Source organism: Rhodotorula toruloides (genome assembly GCF_000320785.1).
Source record: "Rhodotorula toruloides NP11 unplaced genomic scaffold Scaffold20, whole genome shotgun sequence".
NCBI classification, from domain to species: Eukaryota; Fungi; Basidiomycota; class Microbotryomycetes; order Sporidiobolales; family Sporidiobolaceae; genus Rhodotorula; species Rhodotorula toruloides.
This window is the reverse complement of record NW_015622980.1, coordinates 317,831-330,323: the sequence shown is the minus strand read 5'-3', so window position 1 is coordinate 330,323 and position 12,493 is coordinate 317,831. Positions and strand designations below refer to the sequence as shown.

Below are 12,493 nucleotides of genomic sequence, written 5' to 3'. Positions count from 1 at the left end.
CTCGGGCAGCGAAAGAGCGTGAAGTCGTGATGGAAGAAGCGGAGGTACGGCGGTCGACTCGATGTAGTCCTTCACCGCGTCTGATAGCTATACTTGTTGAGCAGGCGTACTCGTACCAAAGCGTCGAGCGCGTTCCGCATCCTCCGACCGTTATTCGAGCCAACTTCGCAGACCCTCTCCTCGTCGTTCGAGGTGCCGCCATGTTGTACACACTCAGACTCGCTATAATGACATGACAGTACACCCTCCGTGTACGGCCAACAGTCCTGGCGTCTGTCCGCCCCGCTCAGTCTTGCCCGAAGAACTCGAACGTCGCCCTTCCAACCTCCTCTCCCTCGTCCGTCACCAGGACGCCGATGATCTCCGCGCTGTCGATCAGGAGACCAAGCGTGAACTCGGTGTAGAAGCCGCCAGAGGTAGTAGTCGAGGCGTTGTACTGGAAGGAAGGGAGGGGAGACAGGTCGACCGTCCAGCGGCACTGCAAGGCGCACGAAATATCGACTGTCAGCGAGGTTTCGGCAATACGAAAAGTGTGCGTGACCGAGGAGAGGGTGCAAGGGAGCTGGACTCACCAACTCCTCGAGCGGTCCTGCGCACGGCACGCTCGTCAGCTCGTCGTCCACATCCCGCCGCGAATCGCACGGTCAAGCAGTGCGTACCTTCGTCCGTGTACCGATACACCTTGTCCTCGTCTGAGACGTAGAGGACGGCGGTGAACATGCAATCCGTCGGCGCGCGACTGAACTGAGCTCACGTAAATGCAAAGGATCAGCTATGCTCCGCTTGCAGGCGATAAAGTTGGACGCAAAATAGCGACGCACCTTGCAGTATCGCGACCGAAGCTGCTGACCTTTCCTTACGACGGCTGCGCAAAGCGCGGGCAAGATGGACGGCTATCAGCTACGCTTCGAAACGCGAGAGGCGGTCTTGGGCAACGACGCACCGCCTTTCGCTACGAGGTAGCTCAGCCTGTTCTCGCACACTTCGACGCCGGCGTCATTGCGGACGATGAAGCCTGCAAAGAGACCTTCGTCAGTGACCGAAGCGATTGGCGGTGAGTGGTGGACGCACCTGGACGCTGGTAGCGGTCCTCGTCGCTCGCTGGGAGCTTGCACTTCATGATGTAGGACCTGTCCGGCGGGATGAATCCGTGAGCTCGCCAGCGCTTGCGCGAAGCCTCAGCTCCGTCTACTCGCTCGCGCAGTCGAACGAAACAAAAAAGCGCGACGACTCACCTCGGACTGATCACGCTACTAACCGTCCCGCCATCCTTGCTCAAACTCAGGCCATACCTCGCCGCGCCCTGCAACGTCGCAACATCCGTGTCCCTCGGGCGCGCAATGATCGGGACTTTGTCACCGAACGCGCGTTGGATGCGTTGGCAGAGGTAGGGGGAGGAAGCGAAGCCGCCGACGAGGATGAGGGCGTCGCAGCGCTGGGTCGGGAGCTTGGAGAGTTGGTGCGTGAGGAGGGAGAGGACCTGGTCTGCGAAAGGCTGGGTGTCAGCCGACTGCTCTCGGGTCACCTCACCGCATATCAGTGGTGAACGAGCGCTTGCTTGCTCCCGCTGAGATCAACAGAAGCGATGATCAACGAGAAAAAGCGCACCGACAACCGGATCAAACACGTCCCTCCTCAATACGTTTCCGGGCACGACCAGCTCGCCGTACTCCAGCCTCACCGTCGGGTCATGCGAGTCCTCAATGTTGAAGCAGTTGAAGCGGAATAGCGTGTCGTCGTCCGCTTCTCCGGCGAAGACGAGCTTGTCACATTCGCTGAAGGAGTGGCGGAAAGCGAGGAGCGATGGAGCGTCGAGGTGTACGGGGTGAGTGCGGAGGCTGCATATCGTCACCCGCAAAGAGGGGAATGAGAATGAAGAGGTCAGCCAAGCGAGTTGGGAAGGTCGCGCGCGGATCAAGCGTCTCCAACGCCTCTTCTTCGCTTCGCTCGGAGTAAGAGGGGGACGCACAGGCTCTTGACGAGCTGCTCGAAGCGCAAGTCGAGGAAAAGACTTCCGCAATTCGCGCCGCTCCTCGTGCTCATCTCGGCAATCTCGAGCTGGGCAAGCTGGCCGATAAGCTTGTACGTCGCGCAGTCGACGGTACCGCCACCAGCGTCGCAGATGATGAATGTCTGCGACGGCTTGAGCTTGAAGAGCGTCGAGAGGGTCGAGGCGTGGATGGCAGCGGCTTCCGGTTCGCTGTGCGGTCAACGTAGTGAGCGCCAGAAGGAGCAGTTCGCGAGGGGTCCTCACGTGATGATGCGCAGCCTCTCTCGCCACTTCGTATCGCCTCCTCGAGCGCTCTGAACGAGACCTGCGCTGAGAGCAGCCTGCCGCATGATCTGGCATCCTGCGGCGTCCCAGGCGGCAGGGACGGTGAGGATGACATCCGCCGCCTCTGCGAAACGGTGAAGAGTTAGCGCTGCCGCGACGCAGAACCGAGACGGATCGGCTTGTCGCGAAAGCTGGCCAACTCACCCAAATCCGCGACACTTCCAATCTCCTCCGTGATCCGCTCTTTCGCATATTTCCACAGACAGCTCAGGAAGTCGGTGACGACGTCGATGGGTTGTTTGCCGTGAGGAAGCTCGGGCAAACGAGCGGAAGTGGCGAGGCGGCCTTCGCGGAGGACTTGCGGGTCGAGGAAGAGCTTGAACCATTCGATCCTGCCGAGATGGGTAAGCACGATGCGTTGACCCTACAGAGTGAACGCACTTGTAGAAGCCTTCACGCAAGGTCATCGCCTTCGCTTCGATGCCCCAAGCCACCACGACCGCCTTGTCGTTCGGCGAAGCCTGGTAGTAAGCGATGCAGGTTGGCACCTTGCGAAACGTCTCGTAGCTTCCTGGCCAGTTGAGGATTTGGCGAACGGTGCCACCCATGTGGCGCGAAGAGCCGTAAGCGACGCCGGAAAAGGTCGTACTGCGGGCGGGTACTGGTCAGTTTCAGGCCGAGTCGAGCTGCACGAGCGGACGAACCCGAAGTCGATACTGCGCAGCAAACATCGTCAGTCAACCGTCAAGATGGGCCTGTCAACGAGACGAACCCGACACTCAGCTTTCCCTCTAACTCGCCCAAGGAAGAACCGACGTCCGCATCCGCAACGGCTTCCTGGGCGACTCCGACCGCTCCCGCTTGTCCTGCCATCGCAGTCACAATCGTCGGTCCAATACTCGCGGTCGCCAAGCCAGGCGAGACGACAGCAGGCGTGAAGAGCGAAGGATTAGGGAGGCGGTCAGAACCTGCAGCGGGAGGCGAGACAGTCGTCGGCGGGGTTGGGTAGGCCTGCGAGCCTGACATTGCGCTCTGTGTGAGTTGAGGGGAAGAAGAACCGTAGATAGGGCGGGGCTTCATGAGGCCAGACGAAGGGGAGGCAGTCCCGGCGAGAGAAGGAGGTGCGGCGGCTGTAGAGCTCAAGCGGTTAGTGACGCGTCCGTGAGGCATGTCAGCCGGTGCAAAGGAAGCTACGCACCGCTGAAGTAGGGAACGGTCCCGACGGGAACTCCTGTGTCGGGAAGAGCAGGCGAGCCGCCGCCAACAATGGCCGGCGTCTTCGACCGCTTCGTGCTGAAAATCTTCTTCATCGTGGGCAGCTGGACTTGTATATCAGCGCGGTTGGTGAACAAGGAAGAGCGAGAGGTCGCAAGGTCCGGAAAGTCCTCGGAGCGAGAGAGGGGTCGTGCGCCGGGGTTCGAGGCGCGCTCATGCCCAAGTCCTCCTCCCCGCTGCACAGTGATGGTGAGGAGCGGCGCACGTCTCGAAGACGAGCACAATTGAGCGAAAAGGCGAGCAGCGAAGCGAAAGCGAGTTGGCCAGGAGCGTCAGAGGCCGTCTCGATGATCCGCGTCTTGTCTTCAAGCGTTGTACAAGCGTGTCTGTAGGTACAAGTTCGTGCGTAGGGGGCGAGTACAATGCCCGTCAAGCTCACCTGCCCCTCTTCAGTCCCTCAACCCATCCCGTCCCGGCTTTCTGGTTCCAGAGCTGCTCGCGACTGATCCTGCCTTTCTTTCCTCCGCCACGCGCGTACTCGGTCGTCGTCTGCGCGCGGTTCTCCTTGAAGATGCCGTTGAGGGGGAAGAAGGTGAAGAGGTAGAAGAGGAGCGATTCGGAGCGGGCGAGGCGGCGGCGTTCGCACTCGCGGGCGGCGATGGTATAGAAGATCGAGCCCTGCGCAGGAGACTATCAGTCATGATGCGTTAAGGCCGTATAGAGCGGCGCAACGCACATCGTAGACGGTCCTCAAGTCTTCCTTTCGCATGATTCCGTCCGCTGGCCAGATGAGGAGGTATGTTGCGAGCATCTCGAAGAAGGCGCCGACCCATCCAGCAAAGTCCAAGATGTTGCGTTGCGCACGGATGAGCTGGAGGCCCTCGTAGAATGTGACGCCGCCCTTGAGGCCCTTGTCGAACTTGGAAAAGATCGCCTCGAAGTGCGCCGGGATGAAGCGGCCTTCGTTGTGGTAGGTGCCGGTGTCGGAGCTGCGGATAATGCGTCAGCCTAGAAGCGGACTGACGGAAATGGCTCGGCTCACCCGTGTTTGGCGCGGTGGATGTGCTTAAGGTTGATGGGGAAGAGCGGGTTCGGGATCCAGCTTTCGCTCGTGAACCAGGAGAACGAGGTCGAGATGATCCTGCGGGCGCAGAGGCTCAGCTTGCAAGTCAAGCACGTGGATCGGACAAAGGTCAACGAACATGACGGAGAGGATGCACCAGGGCAGCGCGTATCCGAGCTGGTGAAAGCCCCAGAACACGTCCCAGGGCCAGACGATGCCGTCGTTGTCCGGGTCGAAAAAGGCGCAGTGCTGCTGCAGGACCGAGTCGTTCTCGTGCTGCTTCGCCCAGTTGCCTTCCTGCGTTCCGAACGGCCTCTCCGGCGTCGCAGCAATGTTGGCGCGAGGGACGTCTGCGAGGCTGGCGTCAGTTGTCGGCAGCAAGATAGGTCTAACTCCTCGACTAAAGAGAACCCGCACGAGGAGAATCCTGAACAGGACTCACAAGGCTCTGCCAAACCTTTGCTCGCTTCTTCCGACACCGGCCTCGCCTCCATGGCGATGTGACCCCTCAGCGTCGTCTTGAACGGAGCTCCGGGCAGATCGCTACCCCTTCCGGCCCACTCGTCTCCCTCCCTCGCCGTGTCCTCGCCATTCTCCGCGCCCTGCGTCTCCTCACCGTCCTGATTCTGCTGCCACGGCATGCGATGAACGAATTCGCAGTCAATCTCTTCCATCGGTGTGTCCTGCTGCGCCGCGTGCGTTGGCCTGTCTTCGGGAAGATTGTAGGATGTCGACCCGCTGGACAGCTCCGAGAAGGGGAGAGCCAGATGTAGCACCACGCAGGGGAGATGCCATGCTAGCTGTCAATCAGTGAAGCGTAGCAGACAGACAGCAGCGTCGAGCGTGAAAGTGCGATGAGGAGTCCATGACGAAGGCGGGGCGACGAGAAGCGAATGAAGCTGACTGGCCACGAATGACACGGCAGACAGTACCTGTGCGTGTCCATCCTTGAGCGACGAGCTCGAGCACGAGGCAGCGGAAGAGGCAGAGCCCGAAGAAGTTCTCCTCGACCAGCAGAGGGAGAGCAAGCGAGGCGATTGCAAAGCGAGTGAAGATCTACAACGACGACAAATGGACAGCACGAAACAGAATGCAAACCGGATCAAGCGCTTCCCGAAGGACCAGCCTCGACATCCATCCTGTGCTCCTCCTCCTCCTCGACGGCCGCCCTCGCTGCCGCCGCAATGCCAGCCATTGCCGCAGGCTGCGCTCCTGATCCCTCGGCATGGACCATCGGCTCGGCGGGAAGAGGCGGGAGGTTCTGGCGCAGACGGGCAGGGAAAAGGGCGCGCTGAAGCGAGAGGTAGTGGTCGGGCGAGAGAATGCAACGGGCGAGGTCCTCCTCGTCGTCGATCAGCTCGTCCGTCTTAGCGGCTTTCCTCGCCTCGGCGCTCGGCCTGTCCTTCTGCTGGACGAGGCGGCTCTCCTTCTCCTGGTCCTGGCCTTGCTCGGCGAGGAAGAGCGACGTGCCTTGCCTGGCACGCAAGTCGGCGACGCGGCGGTCGACAGAGTCGATGATGGCGTACTGGAAGACGAAGGTGTCGCGCGTCTGGGTGATGCGATGGACGCGAGCGACGGCTTGAAGCTCGAGCGAAGGGTGGAGGAGCGGCTCGATGAGGAAGACGTAGCGGGCGGCTGTCAAGTTGAGGCCTGCCGACTGCGACCTCGTGTGAAGGAAGAAGGCGGCGACGTCCGGGTCGTTCTGGAAGGTCGCGACAACGCCCTCCTTCTTGCCCTTGCCGACCGCGCCTTCGAGGCGGACGAACTTGATGCCGTTGCGCGTGAACGCCTCCATCAGCAACGAGAGCGCTTCCTGCCACGCGGAGAAGATGACGACCTTGGCGTCCGGGTCGCGACGGCGGAGGTACTTGACGTGCTTGACGACGAAGTCGCTCTTGCTCGACAGCGGCGAAGCCGTTTGGATCTCCAGGATCTTCTCGCGGCTGAACTCGTCGATCTCGTTCAACTTCGGCGCGACCGTGTCGAAGCTCTGGGTGATGCCGTGTGAGTCGATGTACTGATCCTTGCCGAGCGGCGCGTCCGCTTCGTTTTGGGCGGCGGCAGGCTTGGCGCGGTACTGCGGGCGGCACTCTCGTCAGCCTTTTCAAAAGGGCTGCGGACGTGGAAAGTACGCACTGAGACGGTCTGATAGCTTCCAGCCGGGAGAGGCTGCTTGCACATCGCGCAGTTCCGCGAAACGCTATGCCAGCGACGGAAGCATGCCGCGCAGGTGAGGTGGCCGCAGTCGGTGAGTACTCCTTGCGCTGAGGAAGGCAGGAAGCGTCAGCGCAGCGCGGATGCTGGAGGAAACGGGAAGAACGCACAGAAGGACTCTGCGCAGATCGGGCAAGTCGTCTCCTCTTCCTCTCGCGCATCCGGATTATTGAGGTTCTCTAGATAGCGGCGGCGAGCAAGCTTGCTCTCGATAGAGGCCTTGAGCTCGACTGCGAATCGGGAGGCGAATCAGCACGCTGTCGATACGAGGTGGAGACAGCACGCACGCTCATCCTGCCTCAGCAACTCAATCTCGACGAGCAAGCCGCGCCACTTCTTGCTGCCCATGTCCGGGTCGCGGACGTCGTCGGAGATCTGCTGCAAGTTGGCGAAGTAGGTGAGGCGGGCTGCGCGAACAGGCAAGGGTCAGCTGGTGTCGACCACTGCAAGCAGTGGACACGACGCACCGTTGTATGCGGTGGTGAAGTCGCTGAGCTCGGCACGAAGGCGGTCCGCAACCTTCTCGAGTGGCGAGAGCTGTGAACGAACAGTGAGCGATAGCTGCGGCTCAATCCAATCCGTGGGGCTAACTCACGCTCTTCTGCAGCCTCGCACGCTCGCGGTCGAGGATAGTAATCTCGCGGTCCGACTCGCTCCTTTCCGACGCCTCCTTGAGCGCCTTGATGAGCTGGCGGATCGGCGTGACCTCGGCGAACTCGTTGTCCTCGCCCTTGGACTCGAGTCGCTCGACGAGGAGCTGGTAGCGCAAGACTGTGCAAGGCGTAACTCAGCCCCGTTGCGAAGGTTTGAGGAGAGAAACGCACCCTGCTCGGCAGAGTGACCAGACTCGATCGTCGGCGCGAGGAACTCCTTGTAAGACCTCTTCTTCTTGTTCGCCGAGCGCTTCTGCTGGAAGCGAGACTGCACACCGACTGCACAGTCAGCAGCCGTTTCGGCTCAGGCCGCAAGCGTACGCACCTTCGGTCCAGGCTTCTTCTTCTTGCGCGGCGCCTTCCCCTTGCCCTTGCCCGCGTACGCTTCTTCTTCTTCTTCCGCCTCCTGCTGCTCCTCCGCGTCCTCAGCCGCATCCTGTTCGGCGTTCCCCTCGTCCTCGTCCTCCTCTTCGTCGGCGGCGTTGCGACCGCGCTTGCGTGAAGGCCCCGCGATGGCACCGACAGCCTCGCCAAGCGCATCGCCGTAATCCTCGATCACGTCGTCCTCGACGCCCTTCGGCGGCGGAGCCTTCTGCTCGCCGATGATCTCCTGGTCGTAGAGATACGACGCAGCCTCTGCCTTGTACTGGTCGCCGAGGGCTGAGCGGGTGCCGGTGATGCCGTAGCTCCACTCGCCGAGAAGGACGGTGTACTCCCTGGGAATCGATAGTCAGCCGGCGAACGGACTGCAAGAGAGGTACGGACGCACTCGAGATAGACGGTCAGGCGCTCCTGCAAGACGGCGCGCTCCTCGTATTCCTCGCCCGTCGCATCTTCGCCCGCGATCGAGACTTGCGCGAGGAGCATCTGGACGATCATCTCGCGATACTGGAAGATGAGCTCGGCGTAGCCGTTGAGCAGGTCTGTCGTCGTCGCAACCGCTTCAAAGGTCTCGCGGGCCATGAGACCGTGCTTCGTCTTGCTGAACTGGAGCTCAAAGTCGGAGATGTCGAGTTCGCCTTCGGCGTCACGGGCGTCGAGTTGCTCCTTGAGAACCGCCTGAGCGCGCTCGACGGCAGCTTCGAACGGTCCCGTCATGAGCTGACGAAGCTGCTCGGCCGCAGCGTAGGCCGCCTTCTCCTCCTCCTCGCGCTTGCTGTTGAAGTAGGCGTGACCGGTAAAGAAGAGGGCGGCGTGCTTGACGAAGAGTAGGTCGCGGAGACGGTTGCGGAGAGCGCCGATCCTCGTCGACGCGGCGCGCTCGCGGTCCGACATGAGTTCAGTCTCGTCGGCACCCTCGACCGAGCGGAAGCCAAGCTCGAGCGCTCCCGCGACGCCTTTGTCGCGAACATCGACCGGCGAGTCGCGGTTGGCGTCGGTCTTGCGGGCAGCCCAGGCGTCGTGGATCTCCTTCGTCACCTCGTCGATGATCGGGTCGATCTCGGCGATGGCAGACTTGTAAAGCTCGAGCGCGGTGTCGAAGCGCGTCTCGACCTCCTCGTCCCACATGAGCAGCTGCCCACGCCGGACGCGAGCATCGAGGAGCGCGCGCTGGGCGGACTGGATCTCGTGGACGGCGGCTTGCTTCATCGCGGCGTAGACCTCCTCGACCGTCTTGAGGACGCGGCCTCCGAGCGCCTGCTTGTTTGCTTGGCCGAGAGCTGGGTGCGTGCAAAGCTGGCGAAGGAGGGTGAGCGCGCGGAGCAGCTCGCCCTTGTCCGGCTCCCACGACACGTCTTCCTCGCCTGGCGTCCTGTAAGGTTGGCCGTCCTCGGTGAGGCCGACGGCGCGCAGCGCGGCGCGGTAGCGTTCCTCGTAGTGGAAGCGCTCGATTGCGTTGAAGTCGACGGGGACGACGTAGCGGTGCTGAGCGGGGAGGACAAACTCGTGCTGAACCTGCGACTTGAGCGTCCTCTCGCCGATCTCGTTCCAGACTGCGCCGTAGAGAGTCAGCTCGGATGCCATGCAGAGAGGGAGACCTCGAGACGCACGGCGGCGGAAGCTTTCCGTCTCATCGAGCAACCTCTGCAGACTTGCTGTCCCCGAAGCGATCGGCTCGACGCGGAGGAAGGTGAGGAGCGGCCTGAGGTCGGCGATCTTGTCGCGCAGCGGCGTACTCGTGACGGCCCAGGAGTAGCGACGCGAGACGAGAGAAGCGGTCTCGCTTGTCGGTCCGACGGCGTCGCCGAGCCTGGAGAGGGCGAAGGTCAGCGACATCGCATCAAGAGCAAAGAACGACGGCTTACATTTGCGCCTCGTCCATCATGACACGGAGAAAGTCGATCTCGACGAGGATTGAGCGGCGGTAGCGGATCTCGCGCTTGTTGCGCAGTCCACGCTGGACAGGCTTGCGAGCGAAGGCAACCTCCTTGCGAAGAACGTCAAACGTCGTCAAGACGAGGTCGAACTTGCGAACGACGTAGGCAGCGTCCCAGGCCTTGTTGAGCGACATGATGCCCTGATAACGCAGAACGCGAAGGCCAGGCGTGAGGCAAGCGATCTCGGACTCCCACTGGCCGACGATGGCCGTCGGGGCGATGATGAGGGTGAGGCCGGACGGGCGCACGTCCGAGTCGCTGATCGGGTTGTAGTACGATGGTAGCTTGCGGCGCTTCGGGTCGCTGTGGAGGAGGATCAGGCTGAGCGCCTCGACCGTCTTGCCGAGTCCGACTTCTTCAGCGAGAAGGCCGTGACCTTCTGCTCCACCGACGACCTTCTTCGACGAGACAGTGCGTTCCGGCTTCTCCTCGTCGCCATCGACCTCCATCTCTGGCAGAGCGAGACCGTCATCCTCAGTCTCCTCCTTGACGACAGGCGTGGCGGTACCGCTGAAGCCGGGCTGGTCGACCGGATCGAACTCGGTGAAGCGCATCGAGACGCGGTTGAGCCAGACCTCCTTTTCCCGAGCGTCGCCCGATTCGTCCGGCAGCGTACGAAGCGTCACCTTCCTCCACAGCGGTCCACGCTTCATGCTCCTGACGGTCGCCTCGTCGAGGTCCTCGAGTATCGGGATGGGATGCTCGGACGAATCGGAAGCGGGCGAGACCGCCTTCTTCCCCTTCCCCTTGCCCTTCTTCGCGGTCGGCTTCTCCACCTCCTTCGCCTTTCCCTTCCCCTTCGACGTCGCAGCGAGCTCAAAGTCCTCATCTCCGTCAACCTCGTCCATCTCGACATCCTCGCCTTCGCCATCAAAGTCCTCGGCGATGAGCGGCGCAAGCGGCGCGATCTTCTTGCCCTCGCGCCGGAGCATCCACCTCACCGTCCTCGCCTGGAACGGCATAAGCTGAACCGTCAAGCCAGGCGGATGGAACATTTCGTCCTCGCGTCCGTTGCCTTTACCATCCTCAACAAGACCGTTCGCCTGCGCGTCTTCGGGCTCGACGGCACGCTGCTTGCCTTTCGCTTCGCGGCGGAGGCGGGCGGCGCGCTCTTCGTTCGTCTCGGCAGGAGCAGCGGGTGTCGCCGCGCCGGAAGCGATAGGGGAACCCTTCTCGGTGCGCGGTGCGCGACGGAGACAGGAGTAGAAGTAGTCGATGTTGGCTTCGCGAGGGGCGTCGTCGTTGGTCTGGAGAGGATCGCTCTCCGGGATGAGGCGGTCGACGAGGATGCGCTTCGAGCGGGAGTAGGCGGAGGTGTAGAAGAGGGCGGGGCGGATCGAGACATCAAGGTAGAGGTGGAAAAGGACGCGAGTGGAGTCGCCTTGGACGAGCTCGATGCCGAGTTTCGACGTCACGTCGACGCCTTCGTCGCCGAGATGAGGCTGCGAGAGGAGCGCGAGTGCGTCGAGGAGACCTCCGGCGCCCGTCGTGACGACGGGACGAGGCTGGTTCTGCGGCGCCTTCTTGGCATTGTACGCCCTCTTGAACGGTTTTCCGCTCTTCGTGAGAGGCGGCGGCGCGATCATTGCAATCCAGCCAGGTGCGGAAAGACTCGCCGGGTCGAGCGGGTCAAGTTCGACGAGAGCCGCGTTCGTCTCGGCGTGGCGAAGGTAGATGCGGTGAGGGGCTTTGGCGTTGTCGCGTGCTTGCTGGAAGACGATGTCGGTGAGGGTGATGGGCTCGCCGACGGGAGTCTTCGTCGAGACGAGTGCGGCTGCGATTCCTTCCTCCTCGCCGTCGAGAGGCGGGAAGGTCAGGTCGAGCTTGAGGACGGGAAAGGAGATGACGAGCGGCTTGTTGGCCTTCTTGCGAGCGGGACCGTCGGGACCTGGCGAGGCAGCACGCTTCTTGCCGGCGGAAACGATCTCGACTTCGTCGTCGTCATCGGCTGCGGGCTGGCCTTTGCGCTTGGCGTTGTCCTTGATGGCTGCGATGATCGGCTCGCGGAAGATGTGCTGTTTGCGCATGCGATGCGAAGTGGAGAGTGTCAGCGAGGGAAGACGACGACGCGGGAAGGTGGCACCCGGTCTTGAGCAAGTCCAGCGGTCATACGCTCCTCGTGGGAGTCCTGTCACCGAGACGTGACCTCGTACAGTGCGATTCCGCCGCATGCACTCTCGCACGTCCCGCCCCACCTCCTCCGAGCCAAGGTCGACAAAGACAGCGAGCGGGAAGCTGCGACGCACCGTAACCTCGTTCTTGACCCCTTCGTCGCCTCCCAGCCGCACCGCACCGCTCTCCATGCTGGCGCCTCGGGACGAAATGGCGGCTGAGTCGGGGCGATGAGGGAGCGAGTGGGTGGCGCGCGAGAGGGTTGCGAAAAGCCGTGCAAGCGTTCAGAGCAGTCCCAGCAGTCTTCAAGGCAGTAGCGCGTCCCCTTCGAAGCCGTTCGAGCGGACCAGCCCGTTCAGTCGGAGGACAACCCGCGAAAGTCAACGAGCGAGCGAAGTTGACATCGGCAAACACGCTCGGTACGGGCCATTGCGACGCTTACAGGGTGCGTTGCAGTATTCAGGTACATCGCACATTGCCCAAGCGCTTCCAGAGGTAGTGCGGACGAGAGAGCGGCCCTCAAACTGCTCGAATTGCACTACTGGCGCGCTACAACCTGTAAACGCGGCGTTCCTGTTGGCGAAGGAGTCCCAGCATCCTTCTCGGATCCTTTCCGAGGTCTTGATCCCGCCGCTCCACGGCT

General features: G+C 62.1%; 3 protein-coding genes across 3 annotated transcripts; all 3 read right to left on the bottom strand.

Moving 5' to 3' along the window:
* Nucleotides 1-286: 286 nt before the first annotated feature.
* RHTO_03429 (protein of heat shock protein Hsp70 family) lies at nt 287-3,585 on the bottom strand (the record flags this gene model as incomplete). Its single annotated transcript, XM_016417100.1, has 15 exons — nt 287-478; nt 573-589; nt 660-744; nt 822-865; nt 944-1,015; nt 1,072-1,130; nt 1,236-1,485; nt 1,609-1,838; nt 1,970-2,200; nt 2,255-2,399; nt 2,480-2,667; nt 2,717-2,923; nt 2,980-2,991; nt 3,048-3,405; nt 3,474-3,585. The coding sequence occupies 15 exons, from the start codon at nt 3,583-3,585 to the stop codon at nt 287-289; spliced, it is 2,202 nt and encodes a 733-aa protein (XP_016271629.1).
* A 340-nt stretch (nt 3,586-3,925) lies between these two features.
* RHTO_03428 (protein of caleosin family) lies at nt 3,926-5,227 on the bottom strand (the record flags this gene model as incomplete). Its single annotated transcript, XM_016417099.1, has 5 exons — nt 3,926-4,168; nt 4,227-4,479; nt 4,533-4,631; nt 4,693-4,903; nt 4,996-5,227. The coding sequence occupies 5 exons, from the start codon at nt 5,225-5,227 to the stop codon at nt 3,926-3,928; spliced, it is 1,038 nt and encodes a 345-aa protein (XP_016271628.1).
* Nucleotides 5,228-5,655: 428 nt separating this feature from the next.
* On the bottom strand, nt 5,656-12,041 carry RHTO_03427 (SNF4 family helicase/atpase; the record flags this gene model as incomplete). The annotated part of the gene is made up of 12 exons (XM_016417098.1): nt 5,656-6,630; nt 6,690-6,817; nt 6,878-6,997; nt 7,055-7,174; nt 7,235-7,304; nt 7,363-7,538; nt 7,592-7,688; nt 7,746-8,136; nt 8,190-9,354; nt 9,412-9,611; nt 9,667-11,753; nt 11,985-12,041. The coding sequence occupies 12 exons, from the start codon at nt 12,039-12,041 to the stop codon at nt 5,656-5,658; spliced, it is 5,586 nt and encodes a 1,861-aa protein (XP_016271627.1).
* Between the last annotated feature and the right edge of the window lie 452 nt (nt 12,042-12,493).